Source organism: Stomoxys calcitrans, chromosome 3, assembly GCF_963082655.1.
Source record: "Stomoxys calcitrans chromosome 3, idStoCalc2.1, whole genome shotgun sequence".
Lineage (NCBI taxonomy): Eukaryota > Metazoa > Arthropoda > Insecta > Diptera > Muscidae > Stomoxys > Stomoxys calcitrans.
The window spans coordinates 57,364,650-57,381,100 of record NC_081554.1 but is presented as its reverse complement, the minus strand read 5'-3'; the positions used below and the strand labels follow the sequence as shown (position 1 = coordinate 57,381,100).

At 38.6% G+C, this 16,451-nt stretch overlaps 2 protein-coding genes across 4 annotated transcripts; one reads left to right on the top strand and one right to left on the bottom strand.

The window, feature by feature from the left end:
- The first annotated feature begins 2,325 nt into the window (after positions 1 to 2,325).
- LOC106083049 (uncharacterized) lies at positions 2,326 to 2,951 on the top strand. The gene is made up of 2 exons (XM_013245871.2): positions 2,326 to 2,336; positions 2,408 to 2,951. The coding sequence occupies exons 1-2, from the start codon at positions 2,326 to 2,328 to the stop codon at positions 2,949 to 2,951; spliced, it is 555 nt and encodes a 184-aa protein (XP_013101325.2).
- A 6,710-nt stretch (positions 2,952 to 9,661) lies between these two features.
- Positions 9,662 to 15,859, bottom strand: LOC106083082 (ubiA prenyltransferase domain-containing protein 1 homolog). 3 transcript variants are annotated; one of them, XM_013245923.2, is made up of 4 exons: positions 15,794 to 15,859; positions 15,146 to 15,736; positions 14,632 to 15,087; positions 9,662 to 10,939 (listed from the first exon to the last, which is right to left on the bottom strand). In XM_013245923.2, the coding sequence occupies exons 3-4, from the start codon at positions 15,076 to 15,078 to the stop codon at positions 10,301 to 10,303; spliced, it is 1,086 nt and encodes a 361-aa protein (XP_013101377.1). In that variant the 5' UTR covers positions 15,079 to 15,087; positions 15,146 to 15,736; positions 15,794 to 15,859; the 3' UTR covers positions 9,662 to 10,300. The 3 variants fall into 3 exon arrangements, with proteins under 3 accessions (XP_013101377.1, XP_013101376.1, XP_059221766.1); XM_013245922.2 differs by having other exon boundaries at positions 15,146 to 15,252; positions 15,310 to 15,853; XM_059365783.1 differs by having other exon boundaries at positions 15,146 to 15,853.
- Between the last annotated feature and the right edge of the window lie 592 nt (positions 15,860 to 16,451).

Here is a 16,451-nt window from a genome sequence, read left to right as displayed (position 1 = left end):
ACGACGATAGGAAACCTGGAAGGAAGGGGAGAAGTTTCCGATCGGATACCTGAGATGAACCTTGAAGTCGAGTGCGACGCACTGCTGCCATCGGCACAGTCTTGGATTGACGGAACCCTAGTATTGCCATCTGGAAGATCATGTTACACGGATGGATCAAAGCTAGAGGACAAAGTGGACCTGCTGGTCTACATTGAGAACCCAGGGACTGAGATCTGTTTTAGACTGCCTGACCATAATACGGTCCTGCAGACGGAGATCCGGGCAATCACGGAATGCGTGAAGCGGTGTAATGCTAACACGAGGACGTCGAGTATGAACATCTTTACCGGCAGTAAAATTGCCATAAGGGCAATAACAATCAGGACGGTAAGGTCACGAACAGTCTTGCAGTCTAAGAAGGAGATTAACGCCTTCTCTGAGGATGGCAAAATCCGCATCGTTTGGGTGCCGAGCCATAACGGAGTAAGGCGAAATGAAAGGGCGGACGATTTGGCGGTGAAGGTCAAAGGACTGCCGTCAATAAACTTGATTAACCCGGCCTTTCGGGTCGACGCAGTCCGAGTTAAGGGAGTGGGCGACGAATGCCTATGCAACGTTATGGAGCAGCGAAACGGTCGGTAAGACGGCGAAAATCCTATGGGGGGGATCCAGATCGTGAGAAGACGAGGCTATTACGGAATGGATGTAAGAAGGAGGTCAGTATAGCTATTGGTATTATAACGGGACACATAGGACTACGAGCTCACTTATGCAAAATCGGTGCGGCAAGTGATAGCATGTGTAGGGCATGCGGGGAAGATGATGAGACGGAGCATTGCCCGGCTTTCGCGTCTAACGGATACCGGCACTTAGGTGGAGACACAACATCAGACATGAACCAACTTGGGGGAGTGATATTGAAAACAATTAAGGATTTTGTAAGTAGTACGGAATTCCTAACTTTTCCTTTTCTTTTTCGAGGTGACTTTATAGGTTTTAGAGCGAACAACAAGCCGATTACTGGCTTGGGTGTATGTCCATAGTAGCTTGGGGCGGATTGATATCAGCACTCTCTTTTCAACCTAACCTAACTTAATTTGGGCACGTACCTCACCTTAACCCGGAAAAGTCATCCTTATTTTGTTTACAATAATAATAGCCGTAGCGCGTCGTCGTTTTAACGAAGCATGATTATCCAAGGTTAAAAAACATCTGAAAGAATTCTCTCGTATCAATGTACTGTATAATGTTCTGTCCGATTTAGATTTTAGCTCACTGATAAGTGGCCTCCTTTTTATGCTTCAAGTCCGAGCGGTATGCCGCTGAGTGACACATATTCTCCCCAGCTAACCGCTAGATGGGCCATTCAATCAACTGATACGTAAGTGTAGGTGAATTTTATTGCTGAACCGTGTAGGTGTACTATCCTAATCGGGGAATGTTTATGACGTTTCCCAATTGACATCCCTAATAACTACTGTCTGCAGTGGTTATATTATGGTACTTGTCTTGTCGCAATGATACGCGGGAAAGTTTAATTGGTTTGGTATCATCAAATCCTTTGAAGTGATACCAATTCTAAAATTTTGGGAAGAAATGTCGTTATATATTACACACATACAATGACAAAACTAACACCAGAATCTCCCTTTTTTATGCAGTATATTAGCTTTTTTCGCCAACCAACTTAGAGCTCGCAAAATATCGACGGCACTATCGATACTTAATTTTTTGAATGAATATCGATTTATATTTTTCCGATGGATACTATCGCAAAAGTTAAACAAAAATAAGCAATCCGACACTGAATGTATTCTTTAAGATACATTTCGCCTATAGGGGGCGCAATTTTCATCTGATTAGACTAACATTTTGTACAATGATTTCTCTTATGACTTCCAACTGACTTCATTAACCATGGTTTTATTTAGTCTGTTCATTGATATTGCAACTATATAAATCGATCTCCTGATTTTTAATTCTCTTTTTCGTTTGAAATATAGGTGATGGGAAATTAACGATAGTATCGATACTATCGATATTTATTATTAAAACTATCGAAAATATCGAATGTTGCGATTATTGATAGTTTGCCAGCTCTAAACCTACTGCGAATGACTCGAGATTTTTTTCACTTTTCCACATTAGTTGTTGAAGGCATCTTATTATCTCCCCTCGTATTCCAAAAAAATGTTCATGATCTCTAATGTTTTGTTACTTGATTATGGTGTTTGCAAGGCTTACAGCCGTTGATATGTTTAAGCAGGAATTTAGCTTCATTTTAAATTCAAACGTTCAAGGCTGCGGTCTAAATTTCGCAAAAAATAATTTTAACACAGGAAAATGGGTTTTAGGTAAGTTCAAACTTCTGGGGGAAAAAAAAAACTAAACAGAATGTACTAAACAATCGTTTGTTTCGTTAAAGACTTATGATTGTAATGGTCATGGGACTGGGAGCAATGTACATGTTACATCTGTTAGCTCAGGATTGGGATAAAATACGACAGCCATTGCCTCCACGTGTCTCACGTCTACTCACCGGTGCCAGTGCCAGCCTTAACAATTACATAGTGCGTGGCAAACGGGACCTAAGTCTCGGCCAACAAAGGCAACTTCGACAAATGCCCCACCAATATGTGGCTAAGCGGACAAATGCCACTGAAAATGTTATCGATTGGAAACGTATCCTTTCGCGAGATCCCTTCGAGTGCTTACAATCGTTGGTGTGCCAACTTTTGTCAGGTGCTGAAACAAATGCTAAGGAATCGGTAATAATTTGTGATTTCCTGGAGGAAAATATCAGCTTAGCTCCGGCAAAAATAGGTCGCGCTTTTAGTCTGGGACTCGCATTTCGTGGCCAAACGGAACGTTGCTATGACGAATATCCCTTCTGTTGGTATTCAGCTAAGACAATGCTGAAGATGTTAAGATGGTTTGCCGATACAGTCAACGATAACGATAAGGAGTAGTTTTGAAGCTATCAAAGAATCAAAAGTCATTATTGCTAAATAATTTTCAGTTTTAAATAAAATTAAAATTAAAATAAAATTAATTAAAACAATGATTTTTCTATTTATTAACAAAACTTTAGGTTCCCATTTCTTTGAGAACCTGTCTGATTTAGCGGATGTCCAACTCGCAAGTTATTGGGCTTTTTAAAGCGATCTGGATGGTTCAACGGTAGGAACTAGAAGGCATCTTCCTTCTTCTGTTCCTGTGATATCACAACGGACGAAAACGTCTAAGTGAGTCTGATGGCAGATTGCTACTTAAACCTATTTATCAACAAAAAATATACACATAAGTTTCGGAATTGATTTCGGAATTTAAAATTTTCCCTTTTTGAACATTTTTATGTCATGAGTTTCTTTCGGATATTCCGTTTACATTCCAACTTTTTCAAATAAACTCATGCAACTCTTAGTTGGTTAGGACAGAATCTATGCTTCCATAGTCACACGAAGTAGATTTCTGCTAATGTCTTTGGCCTTTGTGGCTGCTTTTTCAATTGCTAACACCGTAGCGCAGAGATAAGCGTGTCCAAATATGATGCTGAACGACTGGGTTCGAATCCTGGCGAGAACATTCGAAAAATTTTTCAATGATGGGTATCTGCTCCTAATGCTGGCGACTTTTGTAAGGAACTATGCCATTTTAAACAACTAAAAATAAGTTAAGTTCGGCCGGGTCGAACTTTGGATACCCACCACCTCGGACATATATGCAAACAAATAAAAAGGCGTTATGTTCGGCCGGGTCGAACTTTGGATACCAACCACCTCGGATATATATACAAACCACCTTTCGTCATAGTCCGGTGAAAAGTGTATTATGCCCCCATAGCAGCTATATCGAACTATGGTCCGATTTGGACCAAATTCGGCACGGACATTGAGTGTTCTAATAAGTGCAAATCATTGTTCAATTTTGTAGAACAAAATATTGTTTTTTTTGGTAGCTATATCCAAATATAGACCGATCTGAACCATATACCACACGGATGTCAGAAAGCCTTACGTAAGTCACTGTGTGAAATTTCAGCGAAATCAAATTATAAATGCGCCTTTTAGAGGCTAAGACTTTAAATCGAGAGATCGGTCTATATGACGACTATATCCAAAACTGCACCGATCTGGGTCAAATTGAAGAGGGATGTCGAAGGCCCTAACATAACCCGCTCTCCCAAATTTCGGCGACATCGGACAATAAAAGCGCCTTTTATAGGTCCAAAATAATAAATTGAGAGATCGGTCTATATGGCAGCTATATCCCAATTTGAACTGATCTGAGCCAAATTGCAGAAATATGACAAAGAGCCTAACACAACTCACTGTCCCAAATTTCGAAGAAATCGGACAATAAATGCGACTTTTATTGCCTCAAAACCTTAAATCGAGAGATTGGTCTATATAGCAGTTATATCCAAATCTGGACTGATCTGGGCCAAATTGAAGAGGGATGTCGAAGGATCTAACACAACTAACTGTCCCAAATTTTCGAGAAATCGGTCAATAAATGCGCCTTTTATAAGCCCAAAACCTTAAATCAAGAGATCGGTATATATGGCAGCTATATCCAAATCTAGACCGATCTTGGCCAAATTGAAGGGGGATGTCGAGGATGTCGAATACAACTCACTGTTCCAAAATTTTGGCAAAATCGGACAATAAATGCGCCTCTTATGCGCCCAAGACCTTAAATCGGCGGATAGGTCTACATGGCATTTATGTCCAAATCTGGACAGATTTGGGCCAAATTGAAGAAGGATTTCGAAGGCCTAACACAACTAAATGTCCCAAATTTTGGCTAAATCGGATAATAAATGTGGCTTTTATGGGCCTTAAACTTTGAATCGGTGGATCGGTCTATATGGGGATATATCAAGATATAGTCCGATATAGCCCATCTCCGAACTTAAGCTGCTAATGGACAAAAAAGAAATCTGTGCAAAGTTTCAGCTCAATATCTCTAGTTTTGAAGACTGTAGCGTGATTTCAACAGACAGACGGACAGACATGGCTAGATTGTCTAAGATTTTTACGAAGATCAAGAATATATAGGGTCGGAAATGGATTTTTCGATGTGTTACAAACGGAATGTCAAAATGAATATACCCCCATCCTTCGGTGGTGGGTATAAAAATGGTATGTAAGCCATATAAAGGGTGATTTTTTTGAGGTTAGGATTTTCATGCATTAGTATTTGACAGATCACGTGGGATTTCAGACATGGTGTCAAAGAGAAAGATGCTCAGTATGCTTTGACATTTCATCATGAATAGACTTACTAACGAGCAACGCTTGCAAATCATTTTCAGTGAATGGGCCCTAGAAAAGTTGGCAGAAAATCCGCTTTTTTATCGACAAATTTTGTTCAGCGATGAGGCTCATTTCTGGTTGAATGGCTACGTAAATAAGCAAAATTGCCGCATTTGGAGTGAAGAGCAACCAGAAGCCGTTCAAGAACTGCCCATGCATCCCGAAAAATGCACTGTTTGGTGTGGTTTGTACGCTGGTGGAATCATTGGACCGTATTTTTTCAAAGATGCTGTTGGACGCAACGTTACGGTGAATGAACACATTTCGAACCGAACACTGATTTTGGTAATAAAATTCAATGATTTGCAAGCGTTGCTCGTTAGTAAGTCTATTCATGATGAAATGTCAAAGCATACTGAGCATCTTTCTCTTTGACACCATGTCTGAAATCCCACGTGATCTGTCAAATACTAATGCATGAAAATCCTAACCTCAAAAAAATCACCCTTTAAAAACTTCTCCCCAAAGAGGTGTCGCACTGCGGCACGCCGTTTGGACTCGGCTATAAAAAGGAGGCCCTTATTATTGAACTTAAATTTGAATCGGATAGCACTCTTTGATATGTGAGAAGTTTACCCGTGTTCCTAAATGAAATTTGAAAACACTAAGATACGAGATGCCTTCCTGGGCTTTACGTTTCCATCGAAGTTTCAATCTTCTCTTTTTGCTTGCATAAACCCGCAAAAGACTGCGGTACAAATGTTTTTTTTAGTCGGAGTTTCTATTAATTTATTGTTGGCGTATATCTTATATTTACTTCTCGATGCTCATACTAGAGGTGTGAACAAATCCTGGGTAGAATTCTGCAGCTCCGTGGAGGATACATCTGAGGCCTCTAGGCTAAGGTAGATTCCGTCCTCGAGACCTATTACGGTGGGGTATATTCAGAAGTCAGAGAATGTATGGACAAAGTCTAGTGAAGAAACAATAGAACTACTCGTTGATACACATTTCCCGGGAAATTCTCCAAAGGACATCGTGGCACCAGAAGAGGTTATCACTGGTATACATTCGTCGGAGGTTTATAGGGAAATTGTGTCTGAGCTGAAAATCCTTTGGACTATAAGAAGTTTCGACTCCTTTAAGTCGCCAGGCTCCGATGATGTATCACCGGTTGAATTACAAGCTGTGTCTGATAGACTGGTTCCTTGGCTTAGGGAGATGTACTCTGCTTGTATAAGAATGTCATATATACCTGTGGGATGGAGGGACACGAGGGTCATTTTCATTCCGAAAGCAGGAAAACCCTACCATACGAAGGCAAAAGATTTTCGACCTATTAGTGTGTCATCCTTTATGCTGAAGACTCTTGAGAGGTTGATAGAAACATATCTTAGGGCAAAGATCCCTGGAGATTTTCTGTGGCGACCGCAGCATCCATATGTTGGGTTGCCCAAAAAGTAATTGCGGATTTTTTAAAAGAAAGTAAATGCATTTTTAATAAGACTTAGAATGAACTTTAATCAAATATACTTTTCTTACACTTTTTTTCTAAATCAAGCTAAAAGTAACAGCTGCTAACTGACAGAAAAAAGAATGCAAATACAGAGTCACAAGCTGTGAAAAAATTTGTCAACGCCGACTATATGAAAAATCCGCAATTACTTTTGGGCAACCCAATAGTAAAGGTCAATTCACGGAAACAGACCTTCACAACCTAGTCGGCTACATAGAGGGTTCTTTCGCTGTCAAGGAATATACAATGGTAGCATTTTTTGACATTGAAGGTGCTTTCAATACTGAAGGAGTTGGAGTTTCTAGGCAACAATTCTACAGTAAGAAAGTTTATAAATAGCTTACTTACTAAAAAAATGCATTTCGGCAGGCTTGGGATCTGTGGATCTAAAAAGATGGGTCAGCAGCGGAACTCCTCAAGGAGGTGTACTGTCTCCTCTATTTTGGAATATAGCCATTAACAATATATTATTGTCTCTGGAAGAAAAATGTGTAAAAATGATCGCGTTTGCTGATGAATTGGCAATTGCAGTTAGGGGAAAGTTTTCCAGCACTCTAAGAGATATACTTCCGGAAGCTCTGCATGCAACAGCAAAGTGGGCTACTGAAAGTGGAACTATCTAAATCAGTCCATGTTTTGATATAGCTGCCATATAAACCGATCTTGGTTCTTGACTTTTTGAGCCTCAAGAGGGCCCAATTCTCATCCGATTTGACTGAAATTTTACACGTGTTTTGGTTTCACTTCCAACAACTGCGATAAGTATGGTTCAAATCGGTCCATAAACTGTTATAGCTGCCATATAAACCGATCTGGGGTCTTGAATTCTTGAGCTTCTAGAGGGCGTAATTCCTATCCGATTTGCCTGGAATTTTGGAAGAAGTGTTTCGTTATGACTTCCAACAACTGTGCTAAGTATGGTTTAAAGCAATCCATAACCTGATATAGCTGCCATATAAACCGATCTTGGATCTTGGCTTTTTGAGCCACTAAAGGGCGAAATTCTTATCCGATTTAGCTGAAATTTTGCATGACGTGTTTTGTTATGATTTCAACAGCTGTGCTAAGTACGGCCCATAACCTGATATAGCTGCCATATAAACCGATCGGGGGTCTTGAATTCTTGAGCTTCTAAAGGGCACAATTCCTATCCGATTTGCCTGGAATTTTGGACGAAGTGTTTCGCTGTGACTTCCACCAACTGTGGTAAGTATGGTTCAAATCAATCCATAACCTGATATAGCTACCATATAAACCGATCTTGAATCTTGACTTCTTGAGCCACTAGAGCGCGCAATTCTTATCCGATTTGGCTGAAATTTTGCATAACGTGTGTTGTCATGACTTTCAACAACTGTGGCAAAATTAGTATATAACCTGATATAGCTGCCATATAAACCGATCTGGGATCTTGACTTCTTGAGCCTCTAGAGGTCGCAATTATAAACCGATTTGTCTGAAATTTTGTACGACGGATCCTCTCATGACCATCAGCATACGTGTTTATTATGGTCTGAATCGGTCTATAGCCTGATACAGCTCTAATATAAACCCATCCCTCTACTTACTCCTTGAGCGCCCAAAAGGCGCAATTCTAATTCGAATTGACTGAAATTTTACACAGGTCTTCAACATAAAATTTAAATATGGTCCGAATCGGACCATAACTTGATGTCGCTCTAATAGCAGAGCAAATCGTTTCTTTTATCCTTTTTTTTGCCCAAGAAAAGATGCCGGGAAAAGAACTCAACAAATACGATCCATAATAAGATTCGGCCAGGCCGAGCTTAGCACGCTTTTACTGGTTTATCCTTACTTGCTAAATTTGTCTTTCGCTGTTGATAACAGTTTTAAATTATTTGTGGTACAAAATATTCAGCCATGATTCCTTTTTAGTGCATGCGAGTCAACTAAAAGGCATGCTCCACAAAATTTAAGCAAGAGCTCCCAAAAGTAGGCAAAAGCTTGCTTTTATGCATATGAGAATGAGAACAATCTCATCTAACTTCAACTTTTAAGTTCACACTGAGCAAGAAGAGATCAAACGTGAGCGGTAAGTAAAAGCAAATACATCAAATTTTATTATTGTTGTTGTTGTTGTTTTAGTAGCAGTGTGTGGTACACTGAGGCGGCAGCCCTTGCCGATGAAGGAATTCATCGGGTCAATCCGGTACATACAACCGGCTGCCATGGGATTGCAAATTTTATTATGCACACGACAAGCACCTTTTACTCAAAAAATCGAGTCCGATCTCAAGCCTACGTTTTATGCATGAGACCCACTATGTCCACACCATATTTGTCGCTCATGCTCATCTTTGAATTTCGTATGTGATCATCTATTAATGTATTGTAGTAAGCTTGGTTATTCCCATCTCTTGTAATCGCGAAAAAATAATGATTTTCAATGGCAAAAGCGAACATAGTACCAGTCTTTAGGTAGGGTCATAGAGTTGGGTAATATCCCGTGTCTTCTTCTTCTGCCTAACCAAACTCAACAAATTGAAAATAGATTACGATTTTCCTTAAATATGTTAAAGAATGTTACAGAAATCCAAGAAACTTCGCTTTTTATAGAAACTTGTAACTAAGCGAAAGTTATTGAGGGGTACACTTGAAACCACTGGAATCCAAATTAGACCCACGTGGCCCTAAAATACCCTCTTAACTTTTAGAATAGAAAAAAGTTGTGTAATTTAGATTCACTGCTTCCTCTTTTTTGCGAAATCGTATTTCTGAAAGAGCCAAAAAAGGCGCAATGATATGAGCCCGACCTATGATATACAAATAGTGAAACCAATGTCAACTCAATAAATTTTTCAAAAATTTGTTTCTTTTCCTTTATTGCACACTACAAATATTGTTGGTCAGTTTTTTTTTTTGTTTTTTTTTTCTTTTAATTTTTGTTAATTATATGTATCTTCGATCTTTTTTTTCATATTGTGTAACAACATTTATATTTCGTTTTAATTAAATAGTGATTAAAATAAAATAAAAAAAATGAAACTAAATGAAACATAATAAAAAGAAATGAATAAAAACTATGAAAAATATATAATGGAAAACTTATAAATTAGTACTACCTACATGCATACATCAATCATTGATTCAATACAATATGTATTTTATTGTTTTATTACGTTTCATTTGTAGGCTCTTGCGATACTTCTTTTCATGGATTTGTTAAAAAAAATTCCCTAATTTTTTCACTAATGTAATATTTTATATACTCGTATGTATGTATGTAAATGATTTTTTTTTATCGATCATGCATAAGTTTTTTTCACTCGAGTTTTGTTTTTTTCTTAGTTTTTTGTTTGTTTTTCTCTTTTTTTTTCTGTGTAACAAAAGTTTTGTAATAATAGATTTACAAAATTGATATCATTATATAATATGAAATACCTTAAGAACAATACAAAAGAAAGCATATAAGGAATTTGACATTCTTTCTTCCACATGCCAATTGTATTAAGTATATTGATGTGTTTTTGTGTTAGACAAACAAAAAATGAACAATTTGAAGTATGCAACTCCACCCCACCCCTCAATGCTTCGTATAAGTAAAGCTGGGCAGCTGAGAGGCACAACAACAGGCCACCACATACAGAATGCCGAAAAAGAAATTCAGTTTTGCTGTCTGCCTTGGCACATTGTGCATTGTATGTTCGTTGCGGAATTGTTTTTCTATGCGAAAAGCTTGCGGTACTGTAATTAAAGGCAGCAGAAACCACAAGGAGTATTTGAGGGCATATACCACAAACACACTGTATGGTGTGAATAGCAGTAATGCATATAGGACATGTGAAGCAGTGCGCCCAATTAAAATAGCCAACGTTACAATGCCAGCTTTACGATCATTTTCCACATCTCGAGTATTATTACTGTGCAGAATAGCTTCGGTATTTAATGCTAATGGTATGGCATAGTATATGGTAGTCCAGTCGACATGTCCAGTTTGTGACATAAATGCGAACAGCACCGATATGGGACCGAACAGCACAAGTATGACCAAATCGCCCAAGGCAATGTACTTGAAGCCAACACCACCAGTATACAGGAAACTCGATGAAAGACCGCCAAAATATATCAGTGCTAGATGTTCCATTTTAGCCGGACTTAGTATGGCCAAACAGATGAAGCCTACACATCCAGCCATATAGAGAATAGCACCAAGAGAAACTACCTGAAAAATAGAAAGAAAACGCTGTGTTAATAAATGGTAATTTTTTAAGGGCTGTAGGAAAGTTTTTCAAAAAAGAAAAAACATAATATTCAGAAAAATGCATGAATTCTTGATTTGAATCGATAGTAAAATCCGTATAAATAAAAGTTTGAAGATTATTTCATGCAAATGTTGACCGCGACTGTACCTCAAATGGTACATTCGCTTAGTCCAATTTTGGCATACTCTTTTCGGCCGGTATCCCACGAATAAATGCTTCAATGTTGTCTTTCAATGCGTCAATTGAAGCGGATTGTTTGTATAGACATGCGCTTTAACATAGCCCCACATAAAATAGTTTAAAGGCGTTAAATCGCACGATCTAGGCGGTCAATTAATAGGTCCCGAACGTGAGATATAATGTTTACCGAACTCGGCTCTCAACAAGTCCATTGTTAGGCGTTCTGGGTGGCATGTGGCACCGTGTTGTTAAGTTGTTATCAGGCAAATCAAGCTCTTGAATTTTGTGGAAAAAAGTTGGATATCATCTCACGATAGAGCTCATCATTCATAGTTTCATTACGATTCGCATCTTCTTTGAAGAAGTACTGCCCAATGATGCCACCAGCTCATAATCCGCAACAAACTGTGACTTTTTCTGAATGTATTGGTATCTTTTGCGATGCTTCTGGCTGATCTTCACACCAAAATCGACAATTCTGCTTATTTACATACCCATTGAGCCAAAAATGAGATTCGTCGCTGAACACGATGTTGCTGTTTTTGGTAGCATCCTACCAAAATGGGTAGGTTTTTACTCACTTGGTAGGTTGGTAGGCTGACCTTAATTTTTGATAGGCTTTTTCAATATATCTGTACCAAGTTAATTATTGAAAAATCACTGGGGATAACTTAAAATTATTTCACTTTTTGTCGTTTCTGTGTATTAGTTTAAAGTCCAGAATAAAACCATGGATGCCAAATACTGAAAAATTTCAGGAATAAAAGTAAGTTCGGATGTTGACTTAACTGGTACGTCTTTAATGGGAAAACAGGGTAATATGGGATCTGAGATGAGATCATAAAACTTACTGTATGGCTCACAAATGGCTAATAAAAGCCCATTTCTGGGCTCAAACCTTTAACTCGAACCCACCATCGATCTATAGAACTTGGTTCACATATGTTAAGCTTCTGGAATACAAATTTGAGGTTTATGTTTGGGTCCATTATTATTGTCGTCCGAAAATAATGGACCCATAGAGGGTGCAGGACCCCTATGGGTCCTATGTTAAGAGGCATAAAAATATTCACTGTTTCAATGCTTTTATGCCCTTTAGCGGCAGATCGGTCTATATGGCGGCTATATCTAAATATAGTCCAATTTAATCCATATTAGTGTCAGATGTCGGGAGGCCTTAAACTACTCATTGTTTCAAATTTCAATGAAATCGGATAAAAAATTTTTTATGGGCTTTAGACCCTTTATCGGCAGATCGGTCTATAAAACGGCTTTATGTAAATATAATCCGATCTGAACCATATTTGGGACGGATGTGAAAAATATCGTCAGCTTAAGATTAGCATTAAGGGCACACGACTAGGGACTAGCAAATTGCTAGCCCCTTTACTTGGAAGCCCTAGATCCATGGTGTTTGCCCTAGAAAAGATTAAGACGAAGACGAAGAAAAGCAAATGTAGATACACCAAAGTAAGGAATACAGCAGACACGGTAGAAAGTCAATCAGTCAACCAATTCATTCTTGTAGAATCTCCAGAATGGCGAAAGGAATAAACGCCTGAAGCGAATCCAAGCTCGGAAAGAGATGATCGCTCATTATCCAGTCTTCTTCTCACTATTGTGAGGCTGTGACATAAAAAGTCTCCAACTCCTCCTTGTTATCGACATCAAGAACATGAAATTGCAATGACCAGTCAGAGCTCTTATTATTAGCTGTTTAAGGTCACACTTTCCAGCGAAATTCTCAGCCGTTGGGTATTTGCCAACTTGTAATCCAAAGCGAAAGCCGACGCCCCATTCGTGCGGTTATCGCAGAAAGTGTCACGTTTTCACCAAAGCGCTAGCCCGAAGGTATGATCATACAATCGTCCCAGCACAGGGTAGCTGTGAGCACCACACATGCTGAAACATTGAATTACCTTCTGTGTGGTGTTTATTGCGGATAGGTTGCGGATAGTGGAATGCTCCATACGGAGCAGCTGTAATTGCAGTCGCGGAAAATCAGCGTTATCGAGTGGAGAATGAGAGGTCGGGTGGGACGGGCTCTTGCACAAATACTGAGTGCATATGATGCTCGATATGACGTGGCGCGTTATTGGCGCCTTTAAATAACCAATGGCCACCTTGTTCCCGCGGCGATCGGTCCTTTGGACCGGAACAAGCTTGCTCAACTACAGGAGCTTGACGGGGATCGTCAACTCCACATGAAAATGTGGTTACAACAACAACTTACAATTGTTCGCAAATGACACGATTTCGATATTGTTTGGATAGGGGGGAATAGAGGATAGTTAGAGGTTCAATAGTGCCGGAGATTTGCCGCATTTGGGAAGCTCTTTAGGGGGTTCATTTCTAACATCCACAAACGACTGGCGACCACACAAATAATTAGACTGGATTCATATATTGAGGATGTCCCCAAAAAGTCCACCAGAATAATTTTATCGCATAGTGTGACCAAATTGAGATCTCAACAGTGATGGCGTGCAAATCATAAGCCAATGAATTGCTTATGATCAGCGAATTGAAATTCTCCAAAGGGGCTCGGGAGAAGATTTTTCTCATGGGTTTTAGCTACTGGTGAGAGAAGCCAATTCGGTCTGTACGATTCGTCGTTGCTCGAGTCCTTTGCAGGTTTCATTGCGGGATCACTCATACCTTTTTCCAGACATCGAGAAATATGAGACTACTCAAAAACAGGATGAGGATCTTAGTCAGGTACCTCGAGTACCCTGACTACAGCAAATTACAGATTACCTAAGGACCAAGCGTCTTAAATGACATTTATAACTTGGTCCACGGAAAATTGTGATAGTTGTTCATCAAATCGGAGATGCGACAGTCGCCTCTCTTTCTTGCCCTGACACTTTCGGTATGCTCAATAACTCGACGGTTGAACTTGTGCATTTCTTCGATTCAGTCTGAGACTGCGTTATAGTGAGTACCAAATTTTAAGCGAATTTCAAAATTATCCACATTCAAATGAAAATTGTGTAAATCGAAACTTATTGTTTAAACAAAAATAAATTCCATATACACAAACATCATACAGTAGCGTATATCTGCATAATTAAATGTACATTTAAGTATTCAATTATTTAAACAAATAAACATGAAATTTTTTCTTTAAAATACGAATATAGGTACATTAGAGCGGGATGATTTGTGTGGATGAAAAAAAAAGTAGAAATCCTATAGCAAAAGCTCAAACTACATAAAATACCCCGAAGACACAATATATATGTAAAATAAAATCCTAATTCTCGTCTGTCGAATTGAAAAAAGCTATTATTTCTAGTATTTATTTTTTAGGCAAATGCGGGCATATACATGTTCAAGACGAGAGGCGCGGATTCGGATTTTATTTTAGATACATAGCTTTTTCGGAGAATTTTCTTAGAATTTTATGTAGTTTAAGTAAATCAACCCGCCCTAATGTGAACGTATGCCTACGTACATGAGTAGTACTTACCTCATCTTTTGTTAAAATGTGATCAACTAATGTGCGATCATCAGCCTTTTGTTTATCAATTCCTTTGATAAAATCAAAATACGTATTGACCACGTTACCGGCGCAATGCACTGTAACAACGGTAAAGATGGTAAGGAAAAGTGTAATGAAGGAAAATTCAGCTGCCCACTGTGAACGAAATGCCAAGGCTGAGCCCAAAAGTGTTGGTACCAAACTTGCCGAAAGCGACCAGGGTCTCAATGCAAGTAGATACGTTTTTAATTTCATAAATGTTCCGGTGGTTGAAACATTAACCGAAACATTAGATGAAGTTTTTGTACTTTTGATATCCTTGACACTGGCATGTAATTTGCCATTGGCAGCACCATCTGACGGCGAACCATTTATCATAGATGATATTGCAGCCCGTTTCTGCAGCAGACTTTCAGTCACTGAATCGCTCTCCATGTCTGAGATCTAAATAGTAAAATATTTCAATCGTTTTCCTTTACCCAAATCTCATAAACATACTTACTTGTAGAATAAGCCAATTAATACTAATGCCTCCAAAAAAAATTTAGATCAATCGGCGAACCTTTAGATTTCAATGTCCAATTCTCTAGTTTCTAAGTTATGTATCTTCTAGAAATTCATTTAAATTATTCCAACTGTTTTGTGTATTTCAACTTTGTTGTTTACTTTAGAAGTGTGGAAGTATTGTTTGCCTGCTGCCTATGATGCTCTTTATCACCCCCAAAAATCAGCAGTAAGTTGGGGCCAAAAGTTCTCTTCGTTCTTCTCACACCGCACTGATGGGCAATGGAATTCGTATAGTCACAGCACAATACAATGCTTTTGTTTATTTTGTACTTTTCAAAATTCCAATACCATTGCGCTTGTTTATTGATGATGTTATGCCCCTCTCCAAAGATTTCGATTTATTGCAAAGATGCTGTAGCTAGCTGCCTATATGCTCCTTTTTAGTTCTTTCAGTGGTCCGCTCTAATTTTTTATCCAAAGTGCTTGTTATTACTTCTTAGTTAGATTGATCGTTGTAAATTATGTTTCGTCTGCCTTTTTTGTGTTCGGAATTGATAGTTATATCTTTGTATTGATTCACATAAATCTACATGTAAACAATATTTTATCATTAAACAATTGAAGAAATTAGGAATAATCCTACAAAACCCAATTTTCCGATTTTCACTTATTTTCAGGTCTGCGGCCTCTCTCCGGCACAGTCGTTCTCTCTCTTATGTCACGTCACTTAACTGTCATTATTGTTGCCCCTCTGGCAAAATTCATGTTTTTGGGAATTTTGAAACGGAAAATATTAGTTGTACAACAAATCGATGCCCAATCTAATGGGCTGTTCACATTAGAAGGTAGGATATTAAGTTCAGTTTTCACAGCAAAACACCATATAAAAATGTGGTAGTTGTTGTTGTAGCAGTGTATTGTAAACTGAGGCGGCAGCCCTTGTCAATTATAGACTCCATCGGGTCAATCCGGTACGTACAACGGGTTGCCATGGGATTGCAAAAAAAGTAGTGAAATAAATCTGTGGAAAATATTTCATTTCCTAAGTTCTTCACTAATATCTTGTTTACATTTGGAGAAAATCTAGATTTGCGACGAGATTTTGGTAATCTCGTGATTTGCAACGAGGGTTCCCATACATTTTCATTAAGAGCAAATCTTATTTGAGGAGATTTGCAGTAAATCTCCCTCGAAATCGAAATGCAACACTGCGTTTGTGTTGAATACCGGTTATTGTCTCATAGAAATAATAAAAATGTTGACAAAAACAAATCACACGCACATGTGTGCTGGCAAAACGT

Bases quoted from the DNA above. Each gene is read 5' to 3' on its own strand.
- LOC106083082 (XM_013245923.2), bottom strand. From the start codon at position 15,078: ATGGAGAGCGATTCAGTGACTGAAAGTCTGCTGCAGAAACGGGCTGCA. The intron at 10,940-14,631 runs GTAAGTACTACT...TCTATTTTTCAG, and splicing joins ACATTTTAACAAAAGATGAG to GTAGTTTCTCTTGGTGCTAT.